The following is a 13884-nucleotide window of genomic DNA, read 5'->3' on the forward strand; positions in this document are numbered from 1 at the left end:
AAGAAAAGAGGAAGCAGGGGGGAAGGAAAAAGAGTTTAAACAGTTGAGTACGTGGGTCCACCCCCCGGCATCAGGCGATAGTTGATTTATTTTAAAAATAAAAAAAAAAAGGCTGGTTTGGACAGCAGCAGCCAATAATAATTCCCCATTACAAATTTAAGAATATTTAAAAGGAAATAATTAAGGCGCCCCCCAACCCCAGAATATATTAAAAGATTTGCATAATTCAACTGCAGCTTGACATCCGCGCCCTTCCCCTCTTTTTTCTCTTTCTCTCTCTTAGGGTTTCACAGCGCCGCTTTTGTTTCATTATCATCGACTGAACGAAGTGTGATTCTCTCACACCCACACTCTCTCTGTCATTTCAACGATTCACGCCTTGAGGTAAATTTCTTCACCTTCTTGCTAATTTCTCAATGGATTTACTTCTTTTTCTCGGATTTTAAGTACCTTTTCTTAAGCCAACTCAATGCTCGATCTCTGTTTTTTTCCCTCTTTTTAAATGCTTTATAAGTTTTGCCTTTTATTTTAATTACTGTTGTATTCTGGAAATCCCAATCTGCGCCAGTCTGTTTTCATTTTTCTTTTGTTAATTGTTATATCTGTGTACGCTGAAGCAACTTCCATTTTGCTTTCAGCTAATTGGTTAAACTGTCGACTTTTGTTAGATCGGTTGGCTTTTATTTGTATGTAAATCACGAGTTAAGGTCTTAGAGTTCACTTGGATATTTTTTGACTTAGGCGGGATTCGGGGAATTAGTCTATAGGCTTCAGCTTTGCAATTGATGGAATCGATTTTGTTCCTGTTGCTGATTAGTTTCACCGCCGGCTTGATTTTGACTTGGCTTCAGGATCAGTAGAATTAGTTTGACTTTACTCTCTCTTAAGCTCGTCCTGATGTTTGAATTTGATGTGTTTATGTATCTAATGCCTTGGAAGATCAATGCGTTAGCTTTGTTATTATGCTTCTGTCTCTTTGTGGGTATTCAATATCTAGATTGAGTGTAGAGCCAACCTGTTTGGTTACGTTAATGATTTGTCCTACTTATTCCAGTTGGTTGGGTATTAGCTTTGCCCTGGGCTTTTACATTTCTTGTCTGGGCTGATCAGTTTGATCTAGGAGACATTGTCACGAGCTGCATGATTTTCACCTGATAGTTTTGTGGAAGGTAAGTTCATCTTTATATTTTGTTAAACTCTTAAGGTGGTGCCGGTATCCCGGGAATATGATATGTAAGTCCACGGTTATGTGTGTCCTTTTGCCTCTATTTTTTGCTTTTTCATTTTTTTGTGATGCATCAGCTATGTTTTCTTACAACCTCTTCCTGATATTCCCATTTCCTGCTCGGAGCTCGTTGCAGTATCATGTCTGCCCAAGTATTTGCATGGTCTTCTTTTGTGCTGTTAGTGTTGTATTTAACCTTTTCGCATTGGGGTTGCATATCAATTAGATCATCCGCAATGTTCATTGTGAATGTCTAATAAATGAAGTTTATAATTGTCTGCAGAGGTAATATGGCAATGGAAGTTACCCAAGTCCTCCTAAATGCACAATCAGTGGATTCAACTGTTCGTAAACATGCAGAAGAGTCGTTGAGGCAGTTTCAGGAGCAAAATCTTTCTGTGTTCTTATTGTCTCTTTCTGGAGAACTTGCTGGTGAGGACAAACCAGTTGATAGCCGTAAACTAGCTGGTTTGATCCTTAAAAATGCTTTGGATGCTAAGGAGCAACATAGGAAATATGAGCTTGTCCAAAGATGGTTAGCACTAGATATGGGTGTGAAAACTCAGATAAAAGCATGCTTATTACAGACGCTTTCCTCGCCCGTGCATGATGCTCACTCTACGGCTTCACAGGTCATCGCAAAAGTTGCAGCCATTGAGTTGCCTCAGAAACAGTGGCCTGAATTGATAGGTTCACTTCTGTCAAACATTCACCAGGTCCCCGCTCATGTGAAGCAAGCCACCTTGGAAACTCTCGGGTATTTGTGCGAAGAAGTTTCTCCGGATGTGGTAGACCAAGATCAAGTGAATAAAATACTGACAGCTGTTGTCCAAGGTATGAATGCAAATGAGGTGAATAATGATGTCAGGCTTGCAGCTACCAGAGCATTGTATAATGCTCTTGGATTTTCTCACGCAAACTTTTCCAATGATATGGAGCGTGATTATATCATGAGAGTTGTGTGTGAGGCTACTTTGTGTCCTGATGTCAAAATCCGACAGGCTGCTTTTGAATGTCTGGTCTCGATTGCCTCTACATACTACGAGAAGTTAGCTCCATACATCCAGGAGATTTTCAATATCACGGCCAAGGCTGTCAGGGAAGATGAGGAGCCCGTTGCTCTACAAGCTATTGAACTCTGGAGCTCAATATGTGACGAGGAGATAGATATTTTGGAAGAATATGGGGGTGATTTTACTGCAGACTCAGATGTCCCATGCTATTATTTCATCAAGCAGGCTCTCCCTGCTCTTGTACCTATGCTGTTAGAGACACTTTTAAAGCAAGAAGAAGATCAGGATCTGGATGAGGGTGCTTGGAATCTTGCTATGGCTGGTGGTACGTGCCTTGGTTTGGTTGCTCGCACTGTTGGTGATGATATTGTCCCGCTAGTCATGCCATTTATAGAAGAAAACATAACAAAGCCAGATTGGAGACAGAGAGAGGCTGCCACATATGCCTTTGGTTCCATACTGGAGGGTCCATCGCCTGATAAGTTGACCTCCATCGTCAATGTTGCTCTAAATTTCATGCTTACTGCACTCACAAATGACCCTAATAGTCATGTTAAGGATACGACGGCATGGACACTTGGTAGAATATTTGAATTTCTTCATGGTTCAACTGTAGAGACTCCCATTATTACCCCTGCAAATTGTCAACAGATTGTCACGGTTCTGCTTCAGAGCATGAATGATGCTCCCAATGTCGCTGAGAAGGCCTGTGGTGCTCTCTATTTCCTTGTGCAGGGTTATGAGGATATTGGGTCCACATCTCCAATAACTCCTTTTTTCCAGGAAATTGTTAAATCCCTCCTTCATGTCACTGACAGGGAAGATGCTGGGGAGTCACGACTGAGGACTGCTGCTTATGAGACACTGAACGAAGTGGTGAGGTGTTCCACGGACGAGACAGCTTCAATGGTGTTGCAGTTAGTTCCTATCATTATGACGAAGCTTCACCAAACCCTGGAAGCAGAGAAGCTTTCTTCTGACGGGAGAGAGAAGCAGAACGAGTTACAGGGCCTACTTTGTGGGTGCTTACAGGTCATTACTCAGAAACTTGGTGCATCTGAGCCAGCAAAGTATGCGTTCATGCAGTTTGCAGATCAGATAATGAATCTCTTCCTTCGGGTGTTTGCTTGTAGAAGTGCAACTGTGCATGAGGAAGCTATGCTTGCCATTGGAGCTGTTGCCCATGCAACTGGCCCAGATTTTGCAAAGTACATGCCTGAGCTTTACAAATATTTGGAAATGGGTCTTCAAAATTTTGAGGAGTATCAGGTCTGTGCTGTCACTGTCGGTGTTGTGGGTGATATATGCAGGGCGTTGGATGACAAAGTACTGCCTTATTGTGATGGAATAATGACCCAGCTTCTGAAAGACCTTTCGAGCAATCAGTTACACCGATCTGTGAAACCTCCTATCTTTTCATGCTTTGGTGACATAGCTCTGGCTATAGGAGAGAATTTTGAAAAGTACTTGATGTATGCCATGCCTATGCTCCAGAGCGCAGCCGAATTGTCTGCCCACACATCAGGCGCTGATGACGAAATGATTGAGTATACCAATCTGTTGAGGAATGGAATCTTAGAGGCATACTCAGGGATATTTCAGGGATTTAAGAACTCTCCTAAAACTCAGCTGTTGATTCCTTATGCACCTCACATATTGCAATTTCTGGATAGCATTTACATGGAAAAAGACATGTTAGTGTTCTCTACATCACCATTTTTGAGTTGATATTATATTTGGATGTCCTTAAATTTTGGATCTTTCTAAATGTCTCACTTATTTTATTACAGGGATGATGTTGTGATGAAAACTGCTATTGGGGTGCTGGGAGATTTGGCAGATACATTGGGAAGTAATGCTGGTTCTTTGATTCAGCAATCTCTCTCATGCAAGGACTTTTTAAATGAGTGTTTGTCCTCAGATGACCATTTGATTAAAGAATCAGCTGAGTGGGCCAAGATGGCCATCACTCGTGCCATATCTGTTTGAGGCTCCAACCCCTGGTGTATATGATTTTTTTCCGTCTTAGAAGTCCCTGCATGCATATGGTTGTGTTGAGTCGGGGTCCATGATTGCATTCAACATGTTGGGTCATTGGCATCTACTGATAAAAGGAGTAACTGATCTTCAAGTTGTCACTAACTCATGCATCAGCACCAAAGGGTTGGGTTGTTTCATTTTGCCATGGAAGGAGTGTCGGAAAGTGCCTCTCAGAATTTGCTGGAGGAGTAACTGATCTTCAAGTTGTCACTAACTCATGCATCAGCACCATAGGGTCAGGTCGTTTCGTTTTGTCATGGAAGGAGTGTCTGAAAGTGCTCTCAGAATTTGCTGGAGGAGTAACTGATCTTCAAGTTGTCACTAACTTGTGCATCAGCACCATAGGGTCCGGTCGTTTCGTTTTGCCATGGAAGGAGTGTCGGAAAGTGCTTCTCAGAATTTGCTGGAGGAGTAACTGATCTTCAAGTTGTCACTAACTCATGCATCAGCACCATAGGGTCGGGTTCTTTTATTTTGCCATCGGAGGAGTGTCTGAAAACGCTTCTCAGACTGGCTGAAGGTCCACCCAAAGAAGTATAACGTTGTTTTTGCTGGAGATTGGGATTGGATAGAGATGTTGTTGCCATGAGATGCGGAATGGTCATTTCACGTTGGCTGGTTATCGAGTATTCATTGGTCTATTTCGTGTTTTTTTTTCCCCTCATATTCAGAATGCATGCCATCCCTTTTTTTTTTTAAAAAAAATTCGACAAGATATGGGGACAGGGTTAATTCTGTCTCTGTGTCAGTGAATATTAAGTGTTTCGTCATGTTGCATCATCAAATTAGTAGCTAGTATTACATTAAAGAGTCCAAAATTCCATGCATCCATGAAATCACGGTGCTTCTCTATTTTTGTCAAGGGTTTTAGAGTACGTAATTTGTATGTATTAAGGGGAAATAGCCAAAATTTTCACTAAACTATTAAAATGACTTGAGTTGGTCGCTGTTTTTGTTTTCTTTTGTCAAAAAGTCACTGAACTTTCCTAAAATGAATCTTTAGGATCACTTTCTATTGAATTAATTGGAATTTGAAGTTCTGAGGAAGAAGATTTAAGCTCTTCAACGTTTAAAGTTGAATAATCGATCATAGCTAAAATTCCAGGAATCAATTGATCCCGAAGTGAATTGCAGAGGCACTGTACTGTGTACATGGCAAAGCCCGAAATTCAATGGGCAAATTACATAAGAAACACGCCATTTATGAGGACTGCGACCTACCAGGGAGCATTAGCACAAGTCGAAGCAAACATGCACCGATGCGTTCTTCCCTTCCCCGGCCCCATCTTGCAGGAGGGAAACAGAACGGGCATACCGGGAGGTCAAGCTCAAGCAGCAAAACTTCAGCGCAGAGAACAAGCAAATCATGAAACAAACTAACAAACCAAGGCTTTAAGACGTGCTTAGTTATTGCATTGTATAATGCTGATGAATTGTCAACTTCTCCCCTCCACCTCCGCCATCACTCCCTTCTTCCTCCTCCTTCTTTACCATTGTCCCTTCCTCGTCACCGCTCCCCTCCTTCCCCCACGACCAGATCTAGTCATTGTACAATAGTGGCGGTAGGTGGTGGATGCGGAGGAGGATGCGGAGGAGGAAGAAGGAGAGGATGATGATGTTACTGATTTTTTTTTTTAATTAATTGCACTTGGCTTCTACGAAGTTTGGCCAAGATATAGATTAACCCCCAAAGATTGGTCTTTTTTGTTTTCAAAAAAATTTGTGTCAATCATAATGGGGCATTTTTATGCTTGAAAATCTACAACAGTAGTTCAAAAATTTTTTTTTTTTGGTTTTGCCTTGTTCTAGGTTGGTTTACTTGGTAAATTGGTCAAAATGATCCAAAGGCTCATTTTAAAGAGTCGAGAAAGCTTTTTGATAAAAAAAAAAAAGTTATGATCAATTCGTACCATTTTGAATAATTTAGTGACCATTTTGGTCATTTAATCTATGTATAATAATGGTGGTGTTTAAATTCTCTTTTTCTCAAGAATATTCCCTAATACTGCAAATTGGGTCAATCCTAGAATTAGGACTACATATCCACTCTTGACAAAGGCTAAGGCTTGGCATCGTCGCCAAGTTTTTTTTTTTTTTTTTTTTGTGTTGAGAAATTCAACAATGTTTTGCTCAGAGATGGTGCGCGTATCAGCTCTAATCACGGCGTATGATAAACCAAAAGGACCTAATTATTGAGAGACCTCTTCTGACATTCTCAAGACCTACTTAATTTTGATGTTTAGCAAAACCTTTCTACCACCCCCGCAAAAAAACAAAAATGAAGAGGAAGAAAAAGGCTAAAAAGAAAAGAAAATTAAAGCAAGGGGCATATATGGAGCGCAGCCAAATGCGCCGACCAACAACAATGCAATTGATCAAGCGACAGCAAAATGCCAGAGACTTCGAGGGCTCATATGAGCTTAATAAATGATGACGCATGCGCAGGCTTTGAGGGTCTAGTTTTGTTTTGCAAGTCTTTAGAACACTGCAAGTAAGTTGCGCCTTGACTAAACATAAAACCGTCAAAATAGAAAGGCAATAGATAGTGTACGTAATATGGTCTTAGAAAATGGGATTCCAATTCTTGCTAGGGAGTAGGATCATTCTCTTATATCTACACAAGTATTAGGCAAAAAAGTAATTACTCCGTATAAGTATAATAAGCCAAACGAGTCGACGGTTAGCAGTTGGAATATACAGGCGTGTATACAATACAGGCGTGGATAATTTCATTTCATTTTACAAGTTGAGTTGAGATGTCATCCATATCCCAATTGAAACTGCGCCAATTGTAGCCAAAGCTTGGGCCAACTCATATACCAAATTTTGCTGCCGGAGAGGCACGCTTGCCCAGTCGGTCCGTCTGTACATAGAAAAAACGGACAGCAATAATCAGTAAAAGAGCATATAAAATTTCTCAAGAGTGAAGTAGTGTTGGTTTCGGTCGTATGGAATATCTACTAACAACACATCCCACAACCAGGATTCATATAACAAAATTACGTTCCCTTTTCTAAGGGGAAACATCCAAAAGAAAGAATAGCCTTCTTGCCAGCTTCGTGCACTAACCTTTCATGTGATCAATCTTGTCTGGTTAGTGTCATTGAACCTTGTACTAGATGAGTTAGTAAGAGCTACCAAGAGAGACATTTTTTGGTTGGTTACCGCCCTCATTTAAAGCCATCTCATTTTACTTCTAGGTTAGGAAGACCAAAATGACGAGAACGGACATAAACCAGAAGAGCCAGCACGTACCCTAAATCAGCAACCACAATGCTGATGTTATCTTGTGACCCTCGTTCCTGTAGTAATTAGCAAATTTTCGGCATAAGAGCTATAAAAGCAAATGAATCTCAGAACGACCATGGAGACAGTTTTTTTTTTTTTGAGTTGCAGTTTCCGTTTATTACCAGTGCCGTCTGAGCAAGGGCTTCACAAGCTCTCTGTAATCAGAGCAAAGAAAATTAGATAATGCCTACTGTACTGCGGGATCAATTAAGGAGCCATGGCAGATTCCTTACCTGCACATCTCCATGTTCTCGAAGTTGATTTCTAACAAAATCAACTGCATCTGAACTGAAACATCGTAAAATTTCTCAACCATTATGCTCTTCAGGATGACTGGATTACCAGTATAAGGAAGATGAATGAATGACTAATTGCTTGATAGGGCAAAAGGGCAAACTTCCAAAAGCTCTAAGAATAAAACCTGTTTACGTAATCCCACAATCCATCAGATGCTAATATTACACATTCAGCATCTGATTCCAAAGCAACTTGGGAAACATCAGGACATGCTGTAACCAAGTCTCCAGTAAATTGTATCCTGAAATAATCCCAAAAGGCTCTTGCATTATAAAAGAGAAGTTTGCAAATTTTTTATTAATTCAAGAGTGGACTTCCTAAGGGAAGTCTAACTTAAAACTTCTCTTGAAGTGCATTTGAGATTTATCATGCTTCCAGCCTTAGTACCAAATCTGTAATGACCTAGGGAATCATCTTATAAAAATTTGATTTGGCATTTATCTCACATTTGGAACACAATCTGACTCATCATTTTTTGCATAAAAATAATTCAACAAAGGATAACCTAAGGACAGCCCAAGAAAATTTGATTTTCCTGCACTGTAGAAGTGGTTGATACTGAATAGACAAAATGTTAAAAACAGATTCCACCATAATTATTATGGTCCAGCGCTTTAGGGACAACTAAATTCACCACTCTAGTTTCAGCAGTGATAAGAATACAAGTGAACGAAATACATTTGTTTGTAGAAAATGGAATATCACGTACCTGGAAATGAACTTTTGGGACCACCTGCCTTCCTCAACTCCCTTCTCCAGCATCCTTCACAGCAACATGTATAAATATTAACAGAAGATTCATAATGCATAGGATCTCTTAGATTCTCAAGTAGATATATGGCATGGCAACAAATTCATTGTGTCAATTGAGGATAATGAGGAATACACATACTCATTCTTCCTGGTCTTAAACCGCACGTCACCAAAAGCACGTGACACTGCAATGTCTCCACAAATTCTGCCATTGCTTATCTGTAGACACCACATAAAAAATTTCCATTATGTCTATATTTCTATGCCCTGTTCTTAAATTGCAAGATATGTCAGAACAAAATGAGCTTAATTGCGACAGGGATAGCAAAAAAACTGTGTTAGCAAAAAGAAGGGGAAAAAATTAAGGCAAGACTATTCCACACCATCCCAGGGAAAAGGTAAAAGTCTAGCATTGTTTGTAAACTAAAATGGAATTAGCTTCAATGTATAGCCCTCAACTTGTATTGAGCAGTTGTTATCGACTTGAGCAAAAAAACAAAAAAGAATTGTCCCCTAAAGTACCTAGTCAGCTAAGAACAAGGAGCATATTGAAATTCAAGAAGTGTTATTCATTGTTTGAGTAGCATATTGGAATTTTCATGGCCAGTAAATGCCCACTTGGTAAGGACTTGTCATAGTAATGGTATTAAAAGACATGACTTTATCAGTTTTTCCTTTGAGAGATTGAATTTAACTCCAGATGCAACACCGTGAAGGTTTTCAGAGCATAGCAAATGCAGAAAGATCTAATTCTAAGGGCAGCATAATCATTCTAGACAAGATAGCTGATACAACTGAAAGAAAAGCAATCAAATTAAGAATTCAAGAAAAGAAAACACACCCATCCACCTGCTTCTCTGATACGCCTGATTTCTTCGAGAGACGCTTTGTTGCTTCCATATGGACGATGAGAACTGGTTAACACTTCTGCTTTTCCAGATCGTGACAGCACCTAAACCAAAGTGATTGATAAAGGAAAAGAGCTGGGTTTGGCATCTGTTTGGTATGAGTAGACCATCACAAAAAAAATGGAAAAGCATAATCATGAAAACTTCAAAGAGATTACCACGCATGAGTCACCAACGTGAGAGATGAACAATGTATCATCTCCAATTAGGATCACAGTAGCTGTTGAGCCAGAATCCCTCTCCTCAGCGCTCGTCTCAAGCCTTTACAAAATCAAACAGCGTCTAAACCTTCAACGCAATCATATACAATGTAGAATCATATTGAGACTAGATTACATGTCCAGCGCACAGATATTAATGAGGCAGTAAGAATCTTCACCAGGAATATACATGGGTTTACCAGTTCAAGAGTTTCATATCAGCACTTTCAAAAGCCTCTTCTAACGCCTTCTTTACTGTGTCAAACCCCTTCTCCCTCAGTAAAAGTCCACCTTGTAATGCTGCCACGCATTCTTTGTACAACTCATTTCTGGAACCAGTACATTGAATTAAGCATCAATTTTTCCCCAGTAAAAAGTAATGTGGCGGTAGAAATCATGAAAGTTAACTGTAGCAGACCCCAGAAAAACCATGAAGTTACTGGCACAAAAGTGAGGTTAAATTACACAATAGTATTTTTTTTAGTAGTGATTGATTAGTGACACTTAGATGATCGCTGAATACATCCAGGGACTCCCTATAGGATTCAATAAAAATGGAGAAGCAATTTAGAAAGCTGCAAAAGATGGTACGGATGACTCAGAGCATCAAAAGCTCATGCACTTCCCCCCCCCCCCCCCCCTCTTAATGGTTCGTATGTAATAAGCCACAGCACCAATTAGCCAAACCTGAGAAATTTGACAGAAGAGAAACCAGCATGGCCGTCGAAAACAGCTGCATAAGAGAAGCCAGCAAGATCCTCTGACCGAACAATAATGACATCATCCTCCATCTCTTCGCGGACACCTTGTACAAGGGAAGAACCCCATCTAATGCTGGAAACACCTGTCAAAGAAGATGGGGCATCAATTGCAATGGCTGAGCAGCATCTGCCTCCCCCACCCTTAACCGCGACGGTGTTTTTTGTGGCCTTGTTGTTCAATTCGTAGTTGCAGTATCCCCTGTGGTTTAAGAGAAACCTCCGAAGTTGTGGGCTAGACAAAGCCATTAATGAAGTAGAAGTCTTGATGAAAAGCAGAGCTTCAGAGGGGTTCCTGAACAACCTTTGAAGTTGCCAGCTTCTGCTGCTGTTTATAGTACGGTGAGAATGGGCCAAAGGAAAGCGTGTGGTTTAGAACGGGAAGGATAAGATTCTGGGAACGAAGCCTCACCTCTAACTAATTTTAGCGGCTTAGATTTCAGATTCTGTCCACTCCAGAACAAAAATTATTAGTTCAATTATTCTTACAGATCAAATTTATTATTACAAGTTTTCTGGGATGGAACCTCCAAGGATAGGAAATGGGAATCACCAGCTCCAGTCATGTCAACCGTAGAATTTCGATGTAAACCTGAATTATAAATGAGTTGATGCAAAATTTACTACTATTGTTGTGCTAATTTATTAGGTAATTGGACAGACCCGTAACTAGAGTGGCCCGAATTCACAAGGATATATCAATTAATAGATAACCCAAAATTACACACTAAAACAAAATGGATTAAGTGACAACTTAGCTTTGGATGTACGCTTACATGTGCATGATTTAAATTTTAAATTTAAATTTATATTATATAGCAATGATTTAAATCTACCAACATAAAAATTATATACTGAGAGTGTATAAAAAATTATCCAAACAAAATTATACACGAGTCTCAATTCGTATATAACCCAAGATTTACTCGAAATTGGTAGACCAATTTGCACATTCTTGGAGAACTTAAATGATATTATAGACTCTTTTTGGGGGGGGGGGAAATTTTCTTATCGTTATTAAAGGGGGGAAAAAACTGAATGTGTTCTTTGTAGAATCATACAATATCATTTACAGACATATGGACTATTAACAATTTAATTGGGGAAAAAATGAAGCACTCCAAATAGGCCCCTCTCCCCTCGGGTTTTGGATGACGTTAAAGATAACACTGCAAATGATTAATGAAGATTTCATGCTCAGGGAAATTGGCTTCACCTGACTACATTTCACAGAAATTTTTACCCGGAAAATTATGTACTTTACTAATTACTACTCTGTTATTTGGACAGAAGATTATTTGAAATAATTATTATATCACTTTTTTGTGATGTGCTGTGAATGAAATAAAAAGATGTGTTAAAGATTATATTTATGATGCAAGCAAATAATTTTTGGCTAAATAATGGCCGTCCAAACAAAATATTAATGTGGTCGGTCATATTAATTCCTGGTCGTCGTCGTCGTTCGAGTAGCATGGGGTTCCCTCAATTTCTTTCGCCTAGTTTAGCATGATCATCCAAAGCTTGCGAGAATTTTAATTATGAAAATATCTTTCTTTTTCACACGTACCAGGAAAACAAAAAGTCTTTTCACATCGAAGAGAGACGTTATCTAGTTCCACGAGAACAAAAAGAAAATAAAAGGAAAAAAAAAATGAAAAAAGCTAATAGAAAAAAAAAAAAGAATTTAAGATAGCAGGGACAATATTGTTCAAACATATCATTCAAGGGAGCAAAATGCCCATTATTATAGTTTAGGAGGTAAACTGCAGTTGGGTATATAATTTGTGTGGGTTTTTTGCATATAACCCTAATTTTTTTGATAGATCATCCAGTTGTTTGTGCTAATTTATAGAGGCAAAGGTTAAACTGATTTCAAAAACCATCCTTACATAGCCTATTATTATAAAACCAAGAAACCAAGGCGAAAGGAAGAAATGCTCGAGTGCTAAAATCTGAAAGTATGTTCTCATCATAAAATCAACTTCGACCTGAAATCCGGTGAACATAAACATCATATGCTCTTTTTTTTTCGGTTGACTGACAGCATATTCCAAAGAAAAAAGAATAAAACACAGAAGGAACAGAATGAGGCATACTCTGAACAATCTCAAGCTCATGACCAAGGCAGAAAGCCAATCTATTCAAGCTTTGAATAAATTACTGGAGGAAAAGAAATCAGGAGTCTTAAAAGAGCCAAACACGAATTAAAATTTGTCAAGGTCAAACTTTGATTCAGTTGATCCGCCTTCTGCAGCTTGAGCACATTTAGATCAGTAAAGGTTTGTAGCTGACAAGAACATCAAATCGACAAAGACTCTAAATGCTCGTTTGCATTCCACTTCCAGAGGACCACAGCACCACAAATTTTAAAATCAGTTAACTAAACAATTTTCATTTAAAAAAAAACAGAAAATTTTTTTCACATTCCATCAGGTTCATTTTATCCAACATGAGGTTACAGCCAAACAAAAACTACTTAGATGCTTTGCTTGTCTGCATTCCACATCCACAGCACAACAACAATGAAAATCAGTTAGCTAAACAGAAAGAACTAAAAATCTGAGAAGTTGTTCCACATTCCATGTCCTCCTTTTTCAGAAGTAACTTTCAGACCAATATTGACTGTTCCAAAATTCCAAAGCCAAATCCAACGTATCTGATACAAGCACTGTGGGCCCTTCAACATTATCAGCAAGAGAATCTCGAGCATGAAAATGCTCGTAGCTCAATTACCACAGCCGCGAGTGAATAGAAATTCAGATGTACAATCAAGATATGCCTTGCATCAGACAAGGCTCAAACAGAACACCAAGAAAGACAGCAATCAGCAAATCAGCAGATCATGAAGTTTTTACATCCCATTAAGCAGGTATGGCCAGGCAACCAAAGTCTATGATGCTTCCAAAAGCAATTAAAACCACACCACATTAGCGGCACAACTAAGGGCAAAGAGATGCACAAATACCATAACAAGTATACTAGTTTTGAAAATCTTCTCAATCCCCATCATTGATACAAGATTCTGCTTATCGCTCTAAAATTATACAGTTCAAGATAAGGAATCCTATCTAAGGTATTGGAAAAATTTTCCTTTGGAAAAACTTATGTCATCATTGAACATGGATGGTTGAGTGAAACGAGAATACAGCACAGCGCTGCATGGTTGACAATGTCCCTAGTGCAAACTAACTGCAAGAAGTCAATGTTAAGACGATCTATGTCAAATTTTAACGCAGTTATGTTGGTGTTCTTTCATAGCAAGATTTCCTGCCCAGAGATAAGGTCTATTAGGAGCTTCCTCATTTCGATAGAGGTAGAGCTTCTTCAATCCAAATGACATTGGAGTAACATTGTCAATTAAATGCATCTTGCTACAGCAGGAGACGGCATTTTCTCCAC

At 39.2% G+C, this 13884-nt stretch overlaps 2 protein-coding genes across 4 annotated transcripts; one reads left to right on the forward strand and one right to left on the reverse strand.

Moving 5' to 3' along the window:
- The first annotated feature begins 221 nt into the window (after positions 1-221).
- Positions 222-5105, forward strand: LOC113729912 (importin subunit beta-1). 2 transcript variants are annotated; one of them, XM_027254236.2, is made up of 4 exons: positions 222-384; positions 1055-1169; positions 1509-3932; positions 4029-5105. In XM_027254236.2, the coding sequence occupies exons 3-4, from the start codon at positions 1516-1518 to the stop codon at positions 4225-4227; spliced, it is 2616 nt and encodes an 871-aa protein (XP_027110037.2). In that variant the 5' UTR covers positions 222-384; positions 1055-1169; positions 1509-1515; the 3' UTR covers positions 4228-5105. The 2 variants fall into 2 exon arrangements, with proteins under 2 accessions (XP_027110037.2, XP_027110036.2); XM_027254235.2 differs by lacking the exon at positions 1055-1169 and having other exon boundaries at positions 245-384.
- Positions 5106-6835: 1730 nt separating this feature from the next.
- On the reverse strand, positions 6836-10922 carry LOC113729913 (protein phosphatase 2C 57). Of its 2 annotated transcripts, XM_027254237.2 has the most exons (11): positions 10412-10922; positions 9925-10053; positions 9683-9785; positions 9458-9568; positions 8756-8835; positions 8573-8626; positions 7988-8104; positions 7800-7854; positions 7689-7721; positions 7534-7580; positions 6836-7141 (listed from the first exon to the last, which is right to left on the reverse strand). In XM_027254237.2, exons 1-11 carry the CDS (start codon positions 10729-10731, stop codon positions 7018-7020), a joined length of 1173 nt encoding a protein of 390 aa, XP_027110038.1. In that variant the 5' UTR covers positions 10732-10922; the 3' UTR covers positions 6836-7017. The 2 variants fall into 2 exon arrangements, 1 of the variants encoding a protein (XP_027110038.1); XR_003458251.2 differs by lacking the exons at positions 6836-7141; positions 7534-7580 and having other exon boundaries at positions 7598-7721; positions 7800-7899.
- Positions 10923-13884: the final 2962 nt, after the last annotated feature.

This window comes from Coffea arabica, chromosome 2e (genome assembly GCF_036785885.1).
Source record: "Coffea arabica cultivar ET-39 chromosome 2e, Coffea Arabica ET-39 HiFi, whole genome shotgun sequence".
NCBI lineage: Eukaryota > Viridiplantae > Streptophyta > Magnoliopsida > Gentianales > Rubiaceae > Coffea > Coffea arabica.